Source organism: Equus quagga, chromosome 14 (assembly GCF_021613505.1).
Source record: "Equus quagga isolate Etosha38 chromosome 14, UCLA_HA_Equagga_1.0, whole genome shotgun sequence".
Taxonomy (NCBI): Eukaryota; Metazoa; Chordata; class Mammalia; order Perissodactyla; family Equidae; genus Equus; species Equus quagga.
In genome coordinates this window covers 94,289,321-94,311,275 of record NC_060280.1, presented here as the reverse complement: position 1 = coordinate 94,311,275, position 21,955 = coordinate 94,289,321, and the positions used below count along the sequence as shown (strand labels likewise).

General features: G+C 60.2%; 1 protein-coding gene across 6 annotated transcripts in view; it reads right to left on the bottom strand.

The window, feature by feature from the left end:
- The window catches only part of SH3GL1 (SH3 domain containing GRB2 like 1, endophilin A2), a 29,729-nt gene extending 9,979 nt beyond the window's left edge, over nt 1-19,750 (bottom strand). The window contains exons 1-2 of one of the 6 annotated variants that reach the window (XM_046685003.1): nt 19,562-19,687; nt 19,096-19,196 (exon numbers count right to left, since the gene is read on the bottom strand). Coding sequence is in view for 4 of the 6 variants with exons in the window: in XM_046685000.1 (XP_046540956.1) it covers nt 19,562-19,606 (45 nt within the window). In the remaining 2 variants the exon portion in view is untranslated. Of the gene's footprint in view, nt 1-16,000; nt 17,620-19,095; nt 19,197-19,561 lie in introns of those variants that run through there. The other 5 variants (XM_046685000.1, XM_046685004.1, XM_046685001.1 and 2 more) reach the window with 5 other exon arrangements.
- Nucleotides 19,751-21,955: the final 2,205 nt, after the last annotated feature.

Below are 21,955 nucleotides of genomic sequence, written 5' to 3'. Positions count from 1 at the left end.
ACGGCAGTGCGAACTCCCCGAAATGGCAGCGGTTATGGCTCCTGGCGGGCGAGCCGCAGAGCCCAGCTGTCTGAGCTGGACCTCGAAGGAAGGGCCAGGTCCCCAAAGGCAGAGCCAGGCCAGACGCAGAGGCTGTTCTGGGGGAGGCGCAGGTTTGGGGCACAAGGGCCGCTGTTCCTGGCCCACCGTGTACCAGGTACCGCACCGGTGTCACGTTATGGAGGTGTCATGTCGCTGACTGTCACATGCTCCCAACAAGGCGAAGACTGGGCACCCATTTTACAGAAAAGGAAACCACGGGGTGGGAGGCGGGGAACTTAAAGGCCGTGGAGCTATAAGGAGGGGCTGGGAGCCGCCCACCCATGCCGCGCCCCGTGCTGGAGGACTCGTCAGTGATGGAACGGGGTGAGGATGGGGCATGGCAGGGCCCAGCCGGAAGGGCATGGGTCCTCTGAGGGCCACGGGGAGGCGTCGGCTTGACCCATGTGCAGAATGCTGGACACGGGAGGCCCCGAAAGGCCACTGGTGATCCCAGGGAGGGCTGGGCAATTCCCAAACGAGGATGATGGCTGCGGGTGCAGAGGGAGGGAGGGAAGGACACAAGGATGGACATGTTCGCCTCTAGGTCCCTTCCAACTGCCACTCTGCTCCTGCTGCCTCCTAAGGTCTGGAGCGCCGAGTGCCCCACACCTAGAGCAACCCCCTCTATAGTTTCCCTTCCGGTCGGTCTCTGTCCTGTGACTCAGAGTCCACAACACGGGCAGAGCCCAGGCCAGTCTGTGGCCCGGCTGAGACGGGAAGCCGCTGGCCATCTTGGGGCTTCTTTCTCCGCCCGGGCCCCTGGGGAGGCAGCGTGCCGGGTGCGCCAGCCACCCTGACGCCTCCTGCTCTCCCTGTGTCTGTTCTGGGCTGGAAACCTTCAGCGGCCCGTGTCACCAGGATACCCGGGACGACGTCCAAAGCCTGGGCCCCCCTGAGCCGCTCGGTCATGAAACGCTGGCTGGCGGGGCTGGGGCTCCGGTTCCAGGCTGCTCCAAGCGCCCACGCGGCTCTGAGAGGAAAGGCCAGGGTCGTGGGGCTGGGCTGCCACCTGAGGGGCTCGGGAGAGGGGCCGCCGGAACAGCAGCTGTGCCCCATGACCCTTCGTCCCCGACGTGGAGGAATCAGAGGGCAGAAATCCACTCCTCGCCCGAGGGGATGGGTCAGCGGGCACGGGGACAGAAGGCTCTGGCAGCCAGGGGACAGACCAGACCCCTCACAGCTCTTTACACCCAGTTGTGAGCTGACTGGGAATCCGTCAAGGAAGGAAGTGTCCTGACAAGTCAGGCCTGCCTTGGGCAGCCGGGGAATTCCGAGATTTCCCTGGATTTGCTGGCACATGCCTCTGGGCACACATTTGCTCTCCTCGCAGCAATCAAGGCTGCACGCTCCTTAAGGGGCAGTCTGTGAGCGTGGCGGCAGAAGGGCCAATCAGGGAAAGGCCGCGGAAGCGACTTCTCATGTGCGCCGTGTGTCAGGGGTTCACGGGGCACTGAGTGCTGGCAGCAAAAGGAGGGCGGCCTTGGATGGCCAGGGATCTCTCAGCGGGAGGGAGGCCTGGGGCTGGTGGCTGGGATACCGGCTCGGGAGCAGAACCTCTCAGGTCCCCAGGCTGTGGGGACAAGCCAGCTATGGGGTTTCCCAGCCAGAGGAGAGGAGCCTGGTGAGAGGCCTTGGTCAGACCTGGCCTCTCGCAGTCTACACCCCGTGGTTTTATGCCTCCTGCATGGCTGGCCGTTTCCGTCCCCTCGCAGGCTGGCACAGCCACCCGCGTCCCGGCACCGGTGCCTCTCAGGACTGCCTGGTGCCTCGAGCTTGGGAATGGGCTCCCGGGCTGGCGCGGGGAGAGAAATGCTACCTGGAAAGGCGCGAGCTGAAGGCCCCGGGCAGCCCCGGCCGCCCCTCCACTGCCTGGCCACGCCGTCCAAACGAGGGGGCCATCCTCTCGAAGCACGTGGCTTCACCCGAGAGTTGGAGCTGGATGCCGCACGGGCGCTGGGACAAAGTGGGAACGGGCCATCAGAAGGAAGGGACTGGAGAGGAAGTGGCACCGGCAGAGGGAAGACAATCACTCATGAGCCTGATGACGAAGCTCCCCGAGATGTACCGGGGTCCTAAGGCCTGACCCCGCTCCGCAGGCGGTGAGGCCCCAGCGCCAGCACCTGAGCCTCCTCCAGGGCTGACATGAGAGTGGCTCCTTCGGCACCAGGAGGGGAAGACTTTTTCTTTGGGGACAGTGACACTGCCAGACCCCTGAAAGTGCCTGGCCCACCCTCCCGCCGCTGCCACACCTCAGACTGTGCTGTGGGCTCTACGCACCCTGGAGCCCTTCACAAGGGCCCCTGTGCCCCCCGGAAGCCCCTCCACCCTGCTGGCCCAGGCTTGTCCCCGCCCCGGCTCTGACTCTCCTCGTTTCTCCCCAGGACCCCTGGGCGGCCTCCCATCCAGAACCCTCCACGAGCGGGGCCTGCGCCCTCTCCAGGCCCCCAGGCTGCTGCCCACCACCCGCCATCAGTCCTGCTCACGCCTGACTCCTACGTGGACGTGCGAGGCCGCAGCCTCGGCGTGACCTCCTGTTAGAGTCCCCATGCCTCTGGAGCGCTTGTGCCCTCTAATGCCGCGTGCCGTGCGACCACGGTGTCCCCGGAGCCATGGGAAGCTCCCAGGGTGCACGGAGCCCGCAGGTCTTGCTTTTGGCCCCTGCCCAGCGCATTGCGGGGGTTTGGTGGGCACCATCTGACCCATGGCCCCACCCGGAGTCACCCTGAAGGGCCCCGCCCACAAAGGGCATGCTCCTGGAAGGGTCGGAGCGGAGTGCTGGCAGTGCCCGGCCCCTTCCTCACCTCCCAGGGGAGCGGCTAACAAAACGCAGGCACGGCAAGGCTGCAGAGGCTGGGGGAGCTGTGACCACAGGGCCTCGGAGGGCGATCGAGGGGCAGGGCAGTCATGGTGCTTGCGGGGTGCCTTCGCCTGCTGCTCTGGGCCCAGCTACGACGAAATAGGAGCACGGCCCCACCTTTCTGCTTGAGCCACGTGCCTTCCCCCAGCTGCCCGCCAGGTGACTCAGCAGCCCTGGGGACAGGGTGACAGGGAACTCACACCCTGCCTCACCCCAGCTGCACGCGGCCCGTGCGGAGGGTGGGGGACAGGGCGGGCCGAGTGTCAGCCCATGTGGTGCCCAGACTGGCCAGCACTGGCCATGGGTGGGGGTTCCCCTCGCAGCCCGTCCGGCCAGAAGCCACAGACCTGAGCCCCTTCCTGACACCCCGTGGGGGGGGCGGTGGCCTGGGGTCAGGGTGCCACCGCTCCTGGTCCAGGCTCCTCTGGGGACTTTCCCGGTTTCCTTGCATATGACAACAGAGCGCTGGCCCAGGTTCAACCCCAAGAATCCATCGGTGGTCCTGGGGTTTCCATCAAGACGTTGGGTTTCCCCAAAAGGGAGCAGAAACACTTAATGAAAAGTGCGCCCTGCTGTCACTCATGGTTAACCAGTTCCCATTAACCGGCAGAGTCTGGGGAGGAAGTGGGCCCCGCTGGGTGCCGAGGACGGCTGGCTCCTGGCTGTGGCACCGACGGGCAGGCAAGTCTGCTGGAGCTGAGAAGGGGTCAGCAAATTCCCACCTTTCGTGTTCTGTGAGACGCAGCAGAGATCACACTGTTCTGTGGACCTGCCGGCCCTCTGTCACCCTTGAAAAGCCAAGAGGAACGGACGGAGGCAGCCAGGACCTCCCGCACCACCTGGCCCAAGGGCAGCCTCTGGGCAGGCGCCTCCACCTTATAAACGGGACAACTAAGGCCCCAGGAGGGGCCATGCTTTGCCCAAGGCGAGGCAGCGTACCGTGTGTGCCACCAAGCCAGACAGGAGGGGTAACCGGGTCCCCAGTGCCTCCGATCGCCCCGCTCCGCAGGCTGCCCCTGCATGGTGCTGGTGAGCTTCCTCAATCCAGGACCGGCCAGGCCTGCAGGGGGCTGGGGAGCCGGGGGAGCTGCCTAAGAGCAGGCCGGGGCTGCGGGAGCCCGAGGGCGGCGCTCAGGACTTGGCCGCAACCTGCCCTCCGCCCAGGGTGGGGCCACACCCCAGGCCCCTGGGAGCAGGCCTGAGCCTGGCCGGCTGTGCCAAGGGTCTTTACCAATGACTGGGAACAAATCGCCATCGGGAACTCTGGCCAGAGTGAAAATGCCTCGGTGTAAATGAGCCTTGTGTGTTTTAATGTCTCATCTTGGGGACCAGGCAGGAGGAGTGCGTGCCACACAACCGGGAAAATCAATTTCAGATGAAAACATAAAAAGAAACACCCAACCCACAAACAAATGAGGCGATAAATCCCCCAAGGCCTCTGTGCCGGGTGCATGGTGGGGGAGGCGCCCGGCCTACAGTCAGCGTGTCACACATGTGTGCAGAAATGATAAGGCCTTTCTGCACACTCATCTTCTCAGTGGTAGGGCTGACGCAAGAGCGGCCCTTCAGGAAGAGCTGGGGAAATGGGGCTTGGCAATCCCTTGAGGCACAGAGCTGCTCAGCCTGCAGGAGGCACCAGGACCACCTCTGCTTCAGAAACGAAGAGGCTGTGGGCACCTGGGCACAAGTCTCATCAACGAGGGGCCACAGGTACCCCAGCTGAGGTGACCGACCAGTCTAAAGGCCTGGAGCCCCCGCCTCTCGGAAGACAGCTGCGTCTCCCCCGTCTCCAGACCCCCCTTCCGTTTGTAAAGGCCTAATGAGGGAGAAGCCACCTCTGCCAGGAAGCCCTCCTGGTTCTCCATCGCCCGCCTCCCTCGCCAGGCGACAGTGACTGGGTTGCCTCTCCCATCACACTACGGGCACCTCCTCTCTCATGCCCCTGTCCCTCTAGGACCTCACCCGGGACCAGGCTCTCCCGGGCTGTGTCTTCTGTTCCACATGGCACTCGCCTCCGTCCCACCTCAGAGCCCCTGCCCCACTCGCCCCTCTCACGGCCTCCCACCCATGGCCCCTGCAAGGCTTTCGGATTGTTTGTCCGTCTGCTTACGGCCCTCCTGCCACCAGACTGTGAACGCCAGGGGAGCACCCCGTCCCTGCCGGACCCACACTCGGAACAGCAGCTCAGGCGCAGGAAGCGCCCATGGAAGGAACCACCTCACGGGGCTCTGACCTCCTCCCACCCCTCCACGGGGGCTAATCTGGGAGGGCAGCAGACTGGGGAGCCGGCTGGACGACAGCGGCCCCGTAGCCCCATCTTTGCCTTCTGTCACTATGGGCAGTTCAGGTAAGGCCGGCACTGGCTGGAGGCTGTAGTCCAGCCCTCTGCTCTCGGCCCGGCCTGCCCGCAGCTCCCTCCCCAGAGAGCAGAGCGTCAGGGCCTCAAATCTGACAAATCTGACAAATTTGCACAAGACAACAAATCTGACAAATCTGAGCCGGCCAGGCCGGGGCTGGCTCGCAGCCAGAGGACCCTGCTCCCGGGCGGGCCGTTTCTTATCAACAGGAACTCCATAAAAGCGACGGGTCTGCGGTTTGGAGGACAGGACACAAGAAAGGAAGGCTGACGGGCAAACAGGCTTTGAAGACCAAACGGAAGTGACCAGAAAACAGGCTGGGCTGGAGCTGGGGAGGGGGAGGGGCGGGCGCCCGGGTCCTCCAGGATGGCCAGCTGGGGCAGACACGGCTGGGGCAGGAGCTCCGAGCCCGCACACAGGAATGCACCTCGCCGGGCTCCCCTGCTCGCCTGCTATACCAGGGCGGCAACGACAGGCTGCAGTGACAGCTGACTCAGGCCACCGAGACCAGTTCCTTCAGGTGTGGCTACCAGAAGCCCCTGGGCAGGTCACAATCCTGGGTCGGTACGCGGCAAGTCAGGGAGAGGTGATGTTGACACTGTCACCCTGCACAGCCGCCCTTAGTCTGCGCCCCGCCCCATCCAGGGTGCCTGCCCTTCTGAACGGCCAGGTGGGTCTTGGAGCCCCGGGCTGGAAGGATCTCAGCTCAGATGAGGAAATCGACGGGCCTACGAGGAGGGAGCTGCTGGGGTCACGGCGGCAGTTCTGGAGGGTCAGCGGCGCTAGCCGCTCCTGTCCCTCAGCTGCCATCACCCTGCAGCCAATGGAGCAGTGGGCCTTTCCCTCCTCAGGATGTGCACACACACTCACCGATGTCACCACTTGTGACCCAGGGATGGGCGAGCCCCGGGGCCTGGCAGGCTCCCTGGGACCGAGCTCAGGCCACCGACCAGGAAGAGCCGTCCTCAGGGGCCCTTTCTCCTCCCCGGTGGCTCCTCTTCATTCCAGCAATGCCACTCGGGATGGCCGCGCCTCCCCACCCCAAACATGCCCCATCCGCAGACACCACCTCCCCGGCGGCGGGGCCGGGCAAGCAGAGCAGTGCAGGGCCCGGCCCAGGGGGCGCGGCGGGCAGTATCGGCTGAGATACGAAGCAGTCCGTGTGGGTGGGCACAGGCCCCGCCGGGAGCCAGGGGAGAGCACTGGTCCTTCAGGAACAAGCCAGGACAGCGCCCCACGGACGGAGTGAGGCTGGGTGGGCCAGGCAGGCAGCTTGAGGCAGGGTCCGGGCCCGGCCAGGGTCAGAAGCAGGGGCCTGCGGTGGCCGGGACAACAGGGCAGGATGGCAGCGGTGTTTCTGGAGTGGAGGCGTCGTGGAGACCCCTCTTGAAGAGGGAACAGAACTCTACTGGGGGGAGGGGAGGAACAAGGTGGCAAGAGGTAAAAGGACTCGGTTTGAAGGCAGGTGGGGAGGAGCCCCTGTGCCCATCGAGAACAGCACCCGGTGCACAGCTGCCACCCTGTCACCACCTGGGCCACCACGATGGTGCCCCGGCTGCCCCTCGTCCTCCTGCTTCTATCCAGACAACCGACCGGCCCCCAGCCGTCCCTGAACACCCACGGCTTTCTGCGCTCCAGCCCGGCTAACTCGAGTCCGCCCCGCCATACCCCCTCTCCGCCTCGAGTACTCACCCCCCACCCTTCCAGATGGTGCCAGGGTGCACACCTCCTCCAGGAAGCCACGCTCACGCTCTGTGCGTGAGGGACTTACGGGGGGTCTTGCTGCATCTGTGTTTCAGTGACTGCACCGAATAGGTCAGCCCCGCTCTCCCGGGTCTGCGCCACATCAGCTGCCATCAGGACAGGACGCGCTAAGCGTTTCATTACACTCCAAAGGCCCTCCAGGTCTGACGACGGTTCCCCACTCCTTTCAAGGCAGGTGACGAAGACCCCGCGGGCCTCAGAGTGGCTTTGATGGCCACAGACAGCTGCGCACTGCTGAGTCAAGGCACTCTCAGCAAGGCCTTTTAGTATTTATTCTTATTTTTGCAGGAGGCAAGCAGCCCCGCTCCCTGGCCTGGCCGCCCTCCTCCCAGGTCTTGTTTCTCTGTTGTCACCGTGTGATACACGTCTGGTGTGGCCACTTTCGGAGCCAGGAGCCCTAAGAATATCCAAACCCCTCTCCAGCCGAGGATGGCAGTCTAGGAGCCAGGGCGGCTCCCGCGCCCCTGGAAGGACTGACCCCAGACAGACGGTGTCTGGGCCCCTGGACGGGGGTTGGGAACACAGCAGGGCGGGCCGGCAACCCGGAGGCCTCGCCACGGCTGCCTGCCTAGGAAACCCTGCGTCGTCTTTTCCTTTCTCCTTCCTCCGTCCAAATTCACGGCCAACGTCCAGGTCACCTCCTTGTGAATCATCCCGGGGTTCTCCCTACAGGGCGAACCTCATGGGACCCTGCGTTGGCACATGGGCCCCATTTCGATCACTCGGCCACTGTGCGTGTTTGGGACGTTCTCCTGCCCTGAGCCGATCCGCTCTCTCGGGATGGGGCCGAACGTTTGGGGTGAAAGTCAGATGGCCAGATCCCCCCTTTCAAGATCATTGCCCTTATTCATTCAACAAATATTTATTATTCCTGTGCGCCAAGTACAGCAGAGGGAAAAAAGCATGAATAATATAAGCCCACAAAGAAATGATACAAGGTCCTATGACAAGGGACCAATGGGGAGAAGCTACTGTCTCCACAAGCAGACGACCCTGGACATGGCTCTGAAGGATGGGCTGAATCTAGACGCAGGAAGGAGACAGGGACACGACATGAGGACAGGCAGAGCAAGGGGACACAGGGGTCTGCACAACGCAGAGCACAGAGGAACCGAAGGCCGGCTTGGAAACAGATGCCCGGGACGGGGTGGTGACGTGTCTGTGAGAAGACATGGGGCCGCCAGCAGAGGGCAGGATGGAAGGAACAGCTGCCAGACCAGAGAGCTGCCCACCTTCCCACCCAGTGGGTGAGACCAACGCCGGTCGGGGCCCGGCTGTGGGCTTCCCGAGGCTCAGACGGGCAACGCTGTTTTCTCTGCGTAAAACCCGAACCCAGAGCCGGTTTCCAAATTCACGGTCAGCAGCGGCAGTGGAGTATCAGTCACCAGCTCTGAGGTCACCAAGGTGGGGTCCAGGAAGCAGGGGACGGCTCTCTCGGAGTTCCCGATTGCTCCACAGGGCACGGTGACTGAAGGGGACGGGCGGGAGGCCTGCTCCCAGCACAGCGACCCACAGGCCAACTTGGCACCGCGCCGGCCCTATTCTCCCGCTGACGTCCCTGTTAACGCGAGTCGAGAGCTAATGGAGGGTGAGGCGCACGTGTGCGTGAGCACCCGCCCCACAGCCTGAGCCGAAAACCTGCATCCGATGGGAGAGGCTTTAAGGGGCGGACCCCACACGTTGCCTACAACTGTTCTAACAAATTACCACAAACCCAGTGACTTAGAACAACGCAAATTTCCTAACACAAAACAGCAGACAGCACGACTTTAGAACAACACGAAGGTCTCGAAGGGGTCAGGAGTCAGACTCGGTCTTGCCGGGCTAAGGGCAAGGTGCTGGCAGGGCCGCGTTCCTTTCTGGGAGTTCCAAAGGCCTTCAGGGGCTTTCCTGCCTTTTCAGGCTTCCAGAGGCCGCCCACATTCCTGGGCTCGTGGCCCCTCCCTCCGTCTTCAAAGCCAGCAAAGGCAGGCCCAGCCTGCTGCCTTCTCTCCGGGTCCCTCCACAGTGCCATCTCCCACTGACCACAGCAGGGAGAGGATCGCACCTGGACGGGCCCTTCTGATTAGACTGGGCCCACCCGGATCATCCGGGATGGTCTCTCCATCTCCAGTCCCTGTTCTTTTATTTCTTTGAGGAGGATTAGCCCTGAGCTAACTGCCGCCAATCCTCCTCTTTTTGCCGACGAAGACTGGCCCTGAGCTAACATCCATGCCCATCTTCCTCTACTTTATACATGGGACGCCTACCACAGCATGGCTTGACAAGCAGTGCCATGTCCGCACCCGGGATCCGAACCAGCGAACCCCGGGCCACCGAAGCGGAACGTGTGCACCTAACCGCTGCGCCCCCAGGCCGGCCCCTCCAGTCCATGCTCTTAATCCCTTTTGCCAAGTAAGGTAACACGGTCACAGGTTCCACCAGCTCTGCGTCCAGGACTTCGGGTCTCGCATATCAAACAGGCTGTTTTTTCCAGGCTGGCACCACTGCAAACCTATACGGTTACATCAAACAAGGGATGGCTCTAGAGAAACTCCAATGCCCCCGGGGACATTGACAGGACGGCGCACTGCCACACTGTTTGAAAGAGCGAGAACTTGGAAACCTCCCGAATGTCCACCAGCGGGGGACGGAAATGCACCATCCGCGGTATAATTGCTCAAAAGGCGGCTACAGAGCTGTGCAAAGCAGCTAGGGCCACACGTGTGAGCGTGAACTAACGCACAGCGCTGCGCAAAGCAGGAGGTGACACACACAAACACCATGTGATCCCGTTCACGTGAGCGGGCACCTTGCACAACCCTGCTGTCGTTTCTCAGTGACAAACTCGCGTGTGGGGAGGGGTACGGGAGGCGGCCCCCACTCTAACTGTGCTGCCCGCCTTTAAGTTCTTGTGGGCCCCTGGCTACCAGCTGGCCATTCTTGAAGTCTCTTTCTATGTCTGAGACACTAACACAAACTTCAGGGGCCTGAAAAGGGACGTGCCCCTTCATGACCAACTGGCGGGCAGGCCCAGCGAGCGCGCGGTGCCCAGCTAAGGGGAGACTCCTCCTGGAGAAAGGCCGCCCCTCCTGCAGGCCTGGCCACGCCGCGTGGGCTCCTGGACACAGAGGGGCAGGAGGGCCTTCTCCCCGAGCTGCTCAACTAGCGGACTTCTCATCCATGAGGTCCACGGGCCCGCGCCGGGGGAGGCCACCCATCACCCACTGGCCACCAGCGGGGAGCTGTGGCTCAAAGACTCCTCGAGGGCGAAACTGACTCACGGGGCAGCAAGAAACAAGACTGCCACATAGCAAGGATTCTCGGCCTCTGGCCCCGGGAGAGAGATAAAGGCAGGGTCAGGGGATGGAGGAATCCTGGCGCTCCCTCGCTGCCCCTCTGAACCACAAAGGCCGGCCTTGATGGGCCGCAGCCGCCCGCCGCCTTCAGACAATCACAGCTCTGATGGGCTGAGGCTGCCGGGCAGATGGACGCCTGCCCGTCTGCCCGAGGCAGCCATGGGGCCTCAGGCTGCAAGGCGGGTGGCAGGGGGTGACGGGATGCCTTGGGGGCCAAAAGGGCCAGAAGGTGCCAGTTTCCTTTCTGGGGGCTTCCTAAGGATGCGAGCCTCCGCTCCCTCCGGGGCTGAGGCCCAGGTCCTTGGTCAGCTGTCCGCTTCAGCCAGGGTGGGGCTGGCCGGGGGTGCCGGCAGCAGAGCTCGAAACTACGGGCCAAGGCGCTGTCTGGGGACTAAGAAATCGGCTCAGCGGTGCCTGTCCCTGTCCTGCCTCTCCCCAGACACCCAGGAAACCCACCCACCACCAAGGCTCTGTCTTCCGTGCCTTAATGCACGTCCACAGGACTTCCCGCTTCTGCGTGGCAGCGGGGAGGGGCATGGCAGGGGGCGCCGCGTCCCCCAGCGCAGGGAGGTGACACAGCGCAGGGCAGGACATGACTCCTGCTGCAATGCTCTTTCGACGCTCCTTATCGGGGCTGGAGAAGCTTCCGGGGGGGGCACTGTGACAGTCGCCACAACTCTTTAAGGAGAAGGAACAGGGGCGAGGTTTCCAGTGAGAACCAATTACACTGCTTCGCTCCTGCCGCATCTGGCGGTCCAGTGACTACACTCCAGAGCAAAGAGCGGCATCCAGATCCCTTTAAATAAACCTTAAAAGCCAATTTAAAAGGGAAAAAGGCAAGTTAATTCACTGATTCCAGCCAAAGGACAGGAGTAGGTGACGAGCCTGGTCGCGGTATTCATACACGGTGGGGAAGGTGGGGGAGGGAGCCGGGCCCGGTGCGGAGCTCCCCGGGCCTGCAGGGAGGACGGGAAGGTGGTTGGCAGGTGAGCAGGAGCTTGCTGCATTTCAATACCAGCGGGGCACCTGGGGACCACCATCTAGGGGGGCTGGGAGGGGCATGTCCCGGTGCCGTGACCGGGATCAGGGATGCAGGTCTGGAGGACAGGGGCACGAGGGGGGTAGGGGCTGGGGAGGTAAGTGAGGTCCTGGAGGGAGAAGGCCCAGAGGCAGAATGGGAGGCCCAGAGAGAACCAACCGGGACAAGCAGGAGGAGGAGGGGGAGAGAGAGCTGGCAGGCCGTGGAGGGAAGGAGAGAGGAGGGAAAGGGGTAGCCAGGCACGCAGGCAGCTGGGACAGGGAGCAGGGCCACCACTGCTCACGTCTCAGAAGTCCCCCGGGCCTGGGGAGGCCGGGGAGGGGGCCGGCTTGGGGAGGCGGAGTCGAGGGCAGGCCGGGCACCTCTGGGTCAGTTTCAGCCTGGCCGCAGCGTCCAGGTGACAGAGACTGCCCGTGACACGGGTCAGGCCCCTCTGGCCCAGCCAAGTGCAGGTCCATCTGGGACACAGCCCCTGGAGTTCTCGAGGCAGAGCCGAAGGCGGAGGGTACAAGCTCTGAGCTCTGAGTTACTGTTTCAACCAGTCGGGCCTGTTCCGACCGATCCCTCCGAGGCCTTGCCAGCCGCCCCACTTCCCTGGTTCCGCCAGGGCCTGAGCAGAAGCCAGGCAGGGGCTGGTGCCAAGCCAACCCGAGGGACACTGCAGGACGCCCTGTCCCCGGACAGCCCACTCCCACTCTGAGAAAGAGCCCACCATTTCTGATGCCACAGTCAGCAAGCCCTGACCCAGGGGGCCCCGGGCCTGTCACCCCCTCAGGAGCTTGCATCTGAAGAGAAGAAAAGCACGTTCCATGAGAAGCCGAGCTTGGCATGCGGCCCGTGGGCGGGAAGCCACTGGGCCAGATGCTCCAAGGGTGGAGACGTCCTTCAGTGGGTGGTCAGGGGAGATGGCCAGGATAAAGGGAGGTACACACGGGGCATCAGAGGACCAGCAGGAAGGGGACGGAGGGACCGGGCTGGGCGGGGAGGAGATCAGAGGAGGCAGGAAGGTACCCGGCCAGGCGGGCCGAGCAGACCGGTCAGACTCGAGCGTGCTGCCCGCGAAGGGGGAAGCTGGGTATTAAAGCCAGGCCCAGGGCGGGGGCCCCAGAAGGTGCTGGACGCCAGGGTGGGGCTCCAACGGCACCCCAGGTCAGCCAGGGCCGGTCACAGCGCGTGTCCCGGGCCCTGCTCCCTGTGGGCGTGCTTACGAAACTGCTCCACTCTTACACTCACAGCCCACGACGCCGAGATTTGCTCACTCGCATGCAGGGGCACACGTCCCTCCATCCGTCCAATATGTACTGAGTTCCTGGGCCAGGCCTGGGCGAGGCTCCACACTGGGCACATAGCACTGGGCAGAAAACACGGGCCCTGCCCACAAGGAGCTTCTAATCCAGCAACAAAGACAACACCATTGTCACCCAGGTCCATCTCAGTCCTCCCCGGGGAAGGCGCCTCCTCTGTGAACGTGGGGACTGAGGGACAGGGGCCAGAAGACCATGTGGAAGGGCAGAAGGGACACGGGGAGGGGGACACGTGCTCACCGAGCCAAGGGCAGAAAGGGGTGCCCAGCACGGGGAGAGCGACCCGCCTGCCCCTCCCCCACCAGGTGGGCATCTCAGATGGTTTGGCTACGACAGCATCTCCTGCCTGGCGAGGGCCACGGAGCCCGCTGGAGGCCTCGGCGCCCAGGTGTGGAAGCCGGGCAGCCAGGCAGGCTTCCCGACGTGGGCTGGGCTGCGGGCGGATGCTGAGTCAGGCCCTTCGGAGGAAATCGAGCATCTGTCTTCCTGCTGTGGCCGGAGCTCCGAGTGACCCCGCTCCCGAGGCCCAGTCAGCAGGTTTTTCTAGGAGCTGAGTGGAAAAGAGGGACGAGGCCCCTGGGAGCCTGCGTCCTCAGAGCCCTGGTTACTGCCTAACAGGAAACGGGCAGAAAGGCCCCAAACTGCAGTGCTCAGAAGAGCCTGCGAAATCCAGCCCTGGGAAGGGGGGGAGGGCAGGGAGGGGCAGGAGGGGGGGGAAGAGAGCAACCAGCTGGGGCTACAGCCTGACACATCCTTCCACCCAGCTTTCCAAGGACAGCTTTGAAAAAGAACCGGAAAAGCCGCCCCCAACACTTCACCAGGCACGTAGACGCCATCAGGGTTTGAGCGCAGGGTGAAGCCCCCTCAAGGCGCGTTCCTAACCCCCTGGGGCAAAAGAGCCCTGTGGTCTGGAAGCTTCCACGTCAAGCCCCCCCGAAGGCTCAGAAAGCTCACCTGCCTGGGAAATCAGACAGCGAAGACAATTTGCCTCTCCTCCCCCCACTCCCCAGCCGGCCCCCCATAGCACCCAAAACGCAGTGGCCTCCAAAATCCTATGGAGAAGTTGGCTGCACCCCCCAAATTAAAAAACCAGGTTTCCCCAGATTGGATCACTTCAAACTATTGGTAACAATTGAGGAGAAGGGCTGTGACAGGGGCCAGGGCAGGACCAACCAGCCTATGTCCCAGGGTCAAAGGGCATGGGCACCTGTGCCAGAGGCAACCGGCCGCAAGCGGGAAGTCCTTCCTCCAGGGAAGAAAGCGAGCAGATGAAGCGAGCAGATGCGTGTACAGACAGCTGAAGGACAAACCAGCTCGGGCCCCCAAGGGTAGCAGTGCCCAGATGCGGCTCCCCGAAGGGAAGGCTGGGTGGGTGGGGGGTGGGTGGCGGCACCCTCTCTCTGTTCATTTGCTAAGTCTTCGAGAGTCCTGGGCCTCCCAAGTAGGACAGGCCCCAATTTCTGAAACTGAGCAGGGAGCCAAGGGGAAACTCCTAACCTCACGAGCTGTTATTAAGTGGCCCACGGAATATAATTAAGTATCCTACGGCTTTGCATTAGGACGCACCCAGATGAACAGGACGATTAGCTCGCACGGCTCGACTGGTCTTCAATAAACACAGGACTCTGAGTCAGAGGTGAACTTTTGGCTTAATTTACGGCTGTCACGGGGTGGCACAATCAGAACACGGTGACCCCTTAGTCCTGGTTTGTTAATAACAAGAAGGCGCAGGATGCTGCTTGGCGACGGAGCGCCCTGGGCATGGCACACAGGGGGTCCTTCATGGGAGGTGGGGTTAGCCTGGTTCCCAGACAGCCCTGGGAGCGGCGGGGTTTAAGGAGGCCCCCGGTTCCTTGGGGAAGGGCAGGCTCAAGGCTTCTTGTAGCTCCAGAGTCCAGACGGGTTACCCCACCCAACAAGCTGGTGAGGGAAAGCTAAGGCAGGAGAGCGACCCAGCCTGTCCACTGACGGAGCGGGATGGGAACACCTCTGCCCGGGGGCCCGCAGGGACGCTGCTAGTTCAAGGATCTTCTAGAACGAGACAGCAGAGTGGCTTCCTGTAAGTGGAGATTTAACCCGGTTCCCATCATGCATGGACATCACGACGGCCCCTCCACTGCCCCAAGGCAGATGGTCTTCTGGAGGTCAGGCTGCAGCTGCCGAGCTCAAGGGCCTGGGGCCGGCAACCCTCTCTCCACACCTCACCCGTCGCCTATCCTTCCCAGCGCACGGGTTCCACACTTGTTTTCATGCTGAGGCGGAGAGCTTACGGATTTTTGTATCTTAAGATCATTCTGTGTTTATTACTTAACAGGCACTTTGCTAGGCGATCAAAGGCACGATTCCACAGAACGAGGTTTAAAAAATAGGTCAGAGCAAGCAGAATCTGGGGACGTTCCAGAACGCGAGCCACCGCCCCCAGTTACTGCTTACTCTAACAGGTCGGGGTCCTGGGTCCCCCCCCCCCCCCCACCCCACCCTCCGCCTCTCACAGGAAGTTTGAGCCTGCCTCCTCGGCACACACCCAGGGCCTAGCGAGCATCCAGCCAACTTCAAAGCTATGGGATATGGCGGGCGTGAATTCCCCTCCTAGCTCAGAGGGAATCAATCTTTCAGTGCAAACTCTCTCCCTCCTTTCAGGCAAAAAAAAAAAAAAAAAAAAGGTCAGGCGAGCATTCCAGGCGGCTGCCAGCTCCATCCTTAGTTACACTCTCCAATCTCCACCGGGCGGCTGCAAGAATTATCAGGAAATCATCTAGCAGTTCAGGTCTAGAAATTAAAGTCACCCAAACACACACCACAATGGGAAGTGAACTTTGCAGCCTGGGTCTCACCAGCGGGTTCCTTCTACCCTCCTCAGTTCCCCAGAAATACTCTCAAAAGCCCCCTCCCCCAAAGTCTAGACATGCCTAAATACCAGATGGCTACTGAGGGTGTGGGCGCCACACCGGCAGGACGGAGGGGACGGAACGATGGGCCCGAGACAGACGCCCATTTCTTTTACTGTTTTCCTCTATAGATTCTTCCACTTTCCTCAGCCCAGGCCCTCAGCCAGTCACTGGCCAGTTCAGAATAGGAAATAAAACGTCACCAACCTCCCACTCACACCCAAACTGATTTTAAACAAGACCTGAAAGTTTCCTCGAGACGAAGGGGGGTAGAATTTGCCAGCACACGCCGGATACTGGTACTTGGCTGGTTACTCGCATCATGGGGGAGACGAGAACCGTTCTGTTAATAGGTTAATATCGCGGGCTCACCTGCTAGAAACCAGGCATCTCTATTCCCGGTTCGCTCTCGCCCCTCCACCTGGCCTCGATTTCTCAATTTAGAAACGACACTGATAGAAGTCTTTGAAATCAAGAAACTGATTCAAAGCCGGGTGTCTCGGCCTGGGTGCTCCTGCTATTTGGGACCGGGTAATTGTTCGTTGTGGGGAAGCTGCTCTGTGTGCTGTGGGATGTTTAGCAACCGCCCCTGGCCTCTAACCACCTGAAGCCAGTAGCATCCTCTCCCCAAGTTATGACAACCCAAAACCGTCTCAGACATTGCCAAATGTCCTGGGGCGGGGCGGGGCGCGGGGGTGCGGTGGAGAGAGGAGAGGGAAGGGTTAGTAACCCCTGACTGAGAAGCCCTGGTAAAAGATTACACCTTCTTAAAAATACCAGATGCTACAAGACACTCTGGGGATCTCCCAAAGGCCTGGGAGGGGTCTTGGGGTGTGGATGCTGAGTTTCACGTATGTGGCCCTCTGTGTATCTCTGGTTATGTGTGTTTTGAAAACTAGCAGAAGCAGGCAGCTACCACAAGAATGGCCCAGGAGGGATTTTTGTTCTGTTTTGTTTCGGTATAATTGTCTTCACTTTCCTCAAACCTTAAAGCAGCGTTTCCCAACCTCGGCGCTACCGGCCTTCGGGGCCAGGTAATTTGCGGTTGTGGGGGGCTGCCTGGCATGCTCCAGGATGCTGAGCTGCCCCTGGCCTCCACCGGCAACATCCTAGTCGCAATCCACCAAGCTGTGACAAGCAGAAATGTCTCCAGATATTGCCAACGTCCCCTGGAGAGGTGGAACCGGCCTTGAGAATCACTGTTCTATAGGAAGATAAATGCCCCCCAACCGTTTTGTGTAAAAAGGGGAGTGCGTTTACGCTTAGGCCAGAGAAGAGGCCAGTTGAGACCGACCGGTGTCAGGCACACTGCCTGTTCACATGGTGGAAACTGAGTAAATACTAATTATTAGTACACAAGACACAGTTCTCTTGAACAGATGACCATGCTCCGAGGGCACAGCAGAGGATGTAAGCAGTCTTCCTATGGACGAGAAGAGAAACGCACACAGAGATGGACACGTCCAGATAAACAAGGGAGCTGCTGGAGGCCTGTGGAAACTAGTGCAGAAGAGAAGGGAGCACAGCCAGGGCGACTCCTGAGAGCACAACTCAACACAGAGCTGAGACGGCGGCCAAGACGCCCGCTCTCCGATAGGATGTGGCCACCGCAGCAATGCTTTGGGGCTAGGCCTCGGAACGTGCTGATAAGAAATTAAGCTGAACCACCAGCTCACGCTGCACGGCGCTTTCCAGGTTTCCAGGCGCTTTTCATGGATCTGAACGCAGGCCATTCTGCTTCCCAGAGAGAAAATGCCCCGGTGGCCCACCCAAGGGTGCCAGCTGCTTCCTTCAGCGGGGCGTGTCCGCTGGGGATGGTACGAGCCACCAGCATGGGCCCTCATAGGTGGGGTGTGGAGGGGAGGGCTTCCAGAGATCTGTCTAGGTGAGGGTACAAAGTGGCTCAGGAGCCTGGTGGCAGAGCAGTTAAGTTCACGCGCTCCGCTTTCGAGGCCCTGGGCTTGCCGGTTCAGATCCCAGGCGCAGACCTATGCACCACTTATCAAGCTATGCTCTGGCAGGCGTCCCACATATAAAAAATAGAGATGGGCATAGATGTTAGCTCAGGGCCTATCTTCTTCAGCAAAAAAATAAATAAATAAAAAGGAGGATTGGCAGCAGACGTTAGCTCATGGTTAATCTTCCTCAAAAAAAAAAAAAAAAAAAAGTGGCCCAGGAATTCTTCCAAGACCTACAGAGACATCGTTCCTGCAGGCCGGACCACACAGGGTCCAAGTTACTGGGCAGCACTTCAAGGTGCTCCGTCAAGCACGTGGGGGTCTGGGCCTGCTGGGCAGGGGTCTAACCCAGGGCCAGGTCACTCAAGTGCATCCTCCTGAGGCAAAGAGCTGTAGTGTCAGCAATGATCCTAAGTCCCTCTGGATTACGTCTCTCTTCCTCCAGGGTTTAGCCATCATCTGGAGTCGAGACATAGACCCCAAATATCTTTAGCACCAGACAACCAGGAAGGTCATTACTTTTTCCCTTAAAGCGTAAAAGGTCCCAGCTGTGTGCTACCGGGGACTTACCTCTCTTCCCTCCCACTGGCCCTCTCCAAACTGTGGGGACAGCTTGGCTGGCCAGCACGGCCCAAACAACTTCTAGGATCACCGCTCATTCCTCCGTGAATCTATCCACACAAACTCCACACCCATGGTTCTTAACCTGGGATGCGGGGACCGACAGGATTCAAGGAATCTGGGGCTTCTCGGATCTAAAATTATAAACCGAATTCTGCACCTGCCCAGTTTTCTGCAGGGTGGACCCACAGCTTTCACCAGATTCATGAGGAACAGGGCCTGAGCTGTCGGAAACACAGGGAAAATGCAGATATTCTTAGATTCAGCGTTCCGCTTCTGAGAATTTATCCTGTAAAACCAATCCCACTGGTGAGCAAAGATACTCACTGGCTATCTGTGGTAGTGGTGTTTGCAGCAGGAAACTGCTGGAAACCAACATCCATCATGAGACGGACTGGTTAAATAAATCTGGGTACACTTCGTGAAATCTAAGACCACATACTCATAAAAACATGTAAGAAGCTCTGGGAGCACGCTCTAGTGCAGGAGCCCTGGGGGTAGGGGAAGGGAGAGGGTTCCCCCCAGGGACATTTGGCAGCCACCGGACATCTGTGGTTGTCACGACCGCGACAGGGGTGGGGGGGGGGCCCTCCCGGAGCGCAACGGGGGGGGGCCAAGGATGCCACTCAACAGGCGCCCCCCCCCCACCCCCGAGAATGACCCGAGGGGTCGAATTCCAGCTCCAGTGTGATCTCCGAGACACGTTTAACAACAAACACAAAGCACCCAGGACCGTGTGGGCTATGTCACCACTAGGAGTGTTTTTAAAGGAAAGGTGTACCGGATCTTTGCAGAGAGACCCAAGTCGTCGGTGACCGTCCTTGTCTGTGGGGAGACGGACTGGATGCTTGCGGGACTGGAGTGGGACACTTGAGTTTTCACGCTAACCTTTCAACTTTGTACTGGGTCCATCGACAGCTTTCTTTTTCGCTTTAAAGAACTGCTCCGGAGACGAATGCTCCCTTCCTCTAAGCTCTCAGGCAAGAGTCCTGTGTCGACAGCCTCGAGACTGTTTCTTCCCCTTCTCTCCCTCCGCTCCCCCCCGCCCCCCGCGGCCCTGTTAGAGGGGAGCAAAGGCGGAGAGGGGTCCCCGTCCCGGGTCCCCCCCCAGGGGCATCTCTGCCCCTCCCAGGGGTCTGCCCACCCTTCCCGAGGAGACTGGAGCCCACAGGGCGGGCAGGGCCCGGGCCACCTCGCACGCAGCCCCCGTCCCTCCTGGGCTCTCCCCACTCCGCGGGGGACACGTGCCAACGCCGCCCGCTCGGCGCCCTCGGCCCCCTCCGGAGCCAGAGCCGGGTCGGGCCTGGCCCCCAGCTGCGGGCCGCCCGGGGTCCCCGCCTCGGCCTCCGCTCACCTGGCTCGCCTTGTAGAACTGCTTCTTCAGCCCCGCCACCGACATGCTGCCTGCCGCCGTCGGGCCTCCCGCCCGGACCCCGCGAAGCGGAGCGACCGCGCAAGCGCCGCCGACCCCCCGCGCGCCGCCTCGGCCGCCCTGTCGCTCGCTCCGCGCCCGCCCCGGCGCCGCCTCTGCCCCTCGCGCGCCCGCGCGGCCAGGATATTACATGGCAACTGCACACTTCCGGGGCCGGCCCGCGCGCGCGCCCCCTGGCCCCGTCTGCGCACGCGCGCCCCCTGCCGGCCGGAGCGCGCACGCGCACTTCCCCTGCCGGCGGGGGGCTGTGCCTCCGCCAGCGAGTGGACCGGGCGAGCCTAGAGAGGCCGTGGCGGCCGCAGCGACCCCTGGAGTCCCGGAGGTGGTCCTAACGTCTTACGAAGGGCGCTTAAACGTTTCTGGACAGGTGGGAGGCTGGGTTGACAAGTCTGCAGACACCTGTCTGCTACTCTCAGCTATGCCCAATTCCTCGGTGCGTTTAGTCCCTCCCACCGCCCCGCAACCCTGTCCCGTGTTCATCTATTCAGTTGCCCAAGTCACAAATCAAGGTGTGGCTTCTACCTCCTTTCACCTGCTGTCCTCCCTGCCCCGCGCAGATCATTCCAGCAGCCTCCTCTCTGGTGTGCCCACCTTCAGGTTCTCCCCTCCAATCCCCCCGCTACAAGGCAGCCAGAGAGATGCTTCTATAACACAGTTCAGATCACATTAGTCTCCTGTTTTTAAAGTCCACCTGCTGCCCTCAGAAACACTCCCAACTTCCTAACATGGCCTACAAAGCTTGCATCTGTCAACCCTTCTGACTTCGTCTCTCTTCCTCTTCTGTAATCTGTGATCCCTGAGCCTATGGGCCTGTGCTCACGTTGTTCCTCTCTTGCACATTCTTCCCCAATCCTTGCCCCCCCTCCCATCCTTTGCACATAAAAGAGGACGCTGCTTGGCATGTCACTTCTTCCAGGAAGCTTTCCCGGATTAACATTGATGTTTCTTGATCTTGATTTTTTTAATCAGTTGCTATTATATTGGGATGAATTGGAAATTAATAATGAATCGGAATGAGTAAACGAACCCCAAAAGAGGAACAAGAAAGTGACTAGAGCTAAAAGGCTTGCAACTTCAGTGCTGAAATCTCTGACAGATTTGGGTGATTGTCTGAAGCGGAAGTTTGCTGGAACTTTCCAAATGCCTCAACAGAAGGTACTAGACTAGATCAGAGGATTGTTTCAGAATACGCATGCCCCATCCTCCCTCCCAAACATCCTGATGGGGCTACTACTAACAGTTTGGAAAAACTCTCCGAGTGATTCTGATGGGCACTGGTCTAAACCATTGCAGAATGCCAGAATGTCAGAGAAGGGAGACAACACATCCTCACGGTTCATACATGACTCACCCAGTGTCCCCAAATTCCCTATTTCTTCACATTGCTTCCAACCAATTCTCATTTAGTTATCTGCCCTATAGAATCAATAGAATTTCAAACCTGGGCTAAATTTCAGCCTTCTCTCCTCACTTCTGCTCTGCTTGAGAGATTAAATTGGCGCTGGAGAAAACTTACTCTGAAGGTCTCTGTTCCGTGTCAGCCTTTTAAGCTACGTGATCACAAAGTCCAGTCAAATGATACTTATGCAATCACTCAAATATTTATGGAGCATCTACTAATGTATCAGTCACGAATAGGTCCTAGACATATACTGATGAATGACTCCTCCCTTCATGGAGCTAATGGCAAAAACAGTAATTAATTCATGAATCAAATAATACGGTAGTAAATAAACCTAAGTTGTAACTGCTTCAAGAAAAAGAACAGCGTTGTAGGAACTTCATTTTGTTGGGGGTAGGGGAGGAAAGGCTTCTCTGAGATGTCGATCTAAGATCTGAAAGTTAGGTAGAAATTAGCCAGGAAAAGAGCTGCGGAGAGTTTTCCAGGCACGGAAACAGCGTGTGCAAAAATCCTAAGGACTAGATCAGAAACATCCATTTCATTCATTCCCCCTGATTCTATTTACTGTGTATGTAACGCTTCTGAAGCGCTGCCCAGAGTTTATTTGTATTGCCATATAAAAAGCAATTTGTAATTTTAATTGCTGTTGCTGTATTCAGCCGATGTCCAATTCGGATAAACTCACAACTTCAGGCTTCCTCGAAATCGCAGCTTCAGGTTGTCACCCGTCGCCCTACGTAAAACGCCTCATTGTGACGTAAGAGCCTGGTCCTCCCTCCTCCTACCGACCTATCCCACGCGCTCAGCCAATCACAGTGTCGAGCTCTCAGCTTGACACCTCCCACCCCCAATCGCAGGGCGCCTCCTCTCGGCCAATGACAGGCCGCCGAGAGGAAGCCCCCTCCCTCCGCGGG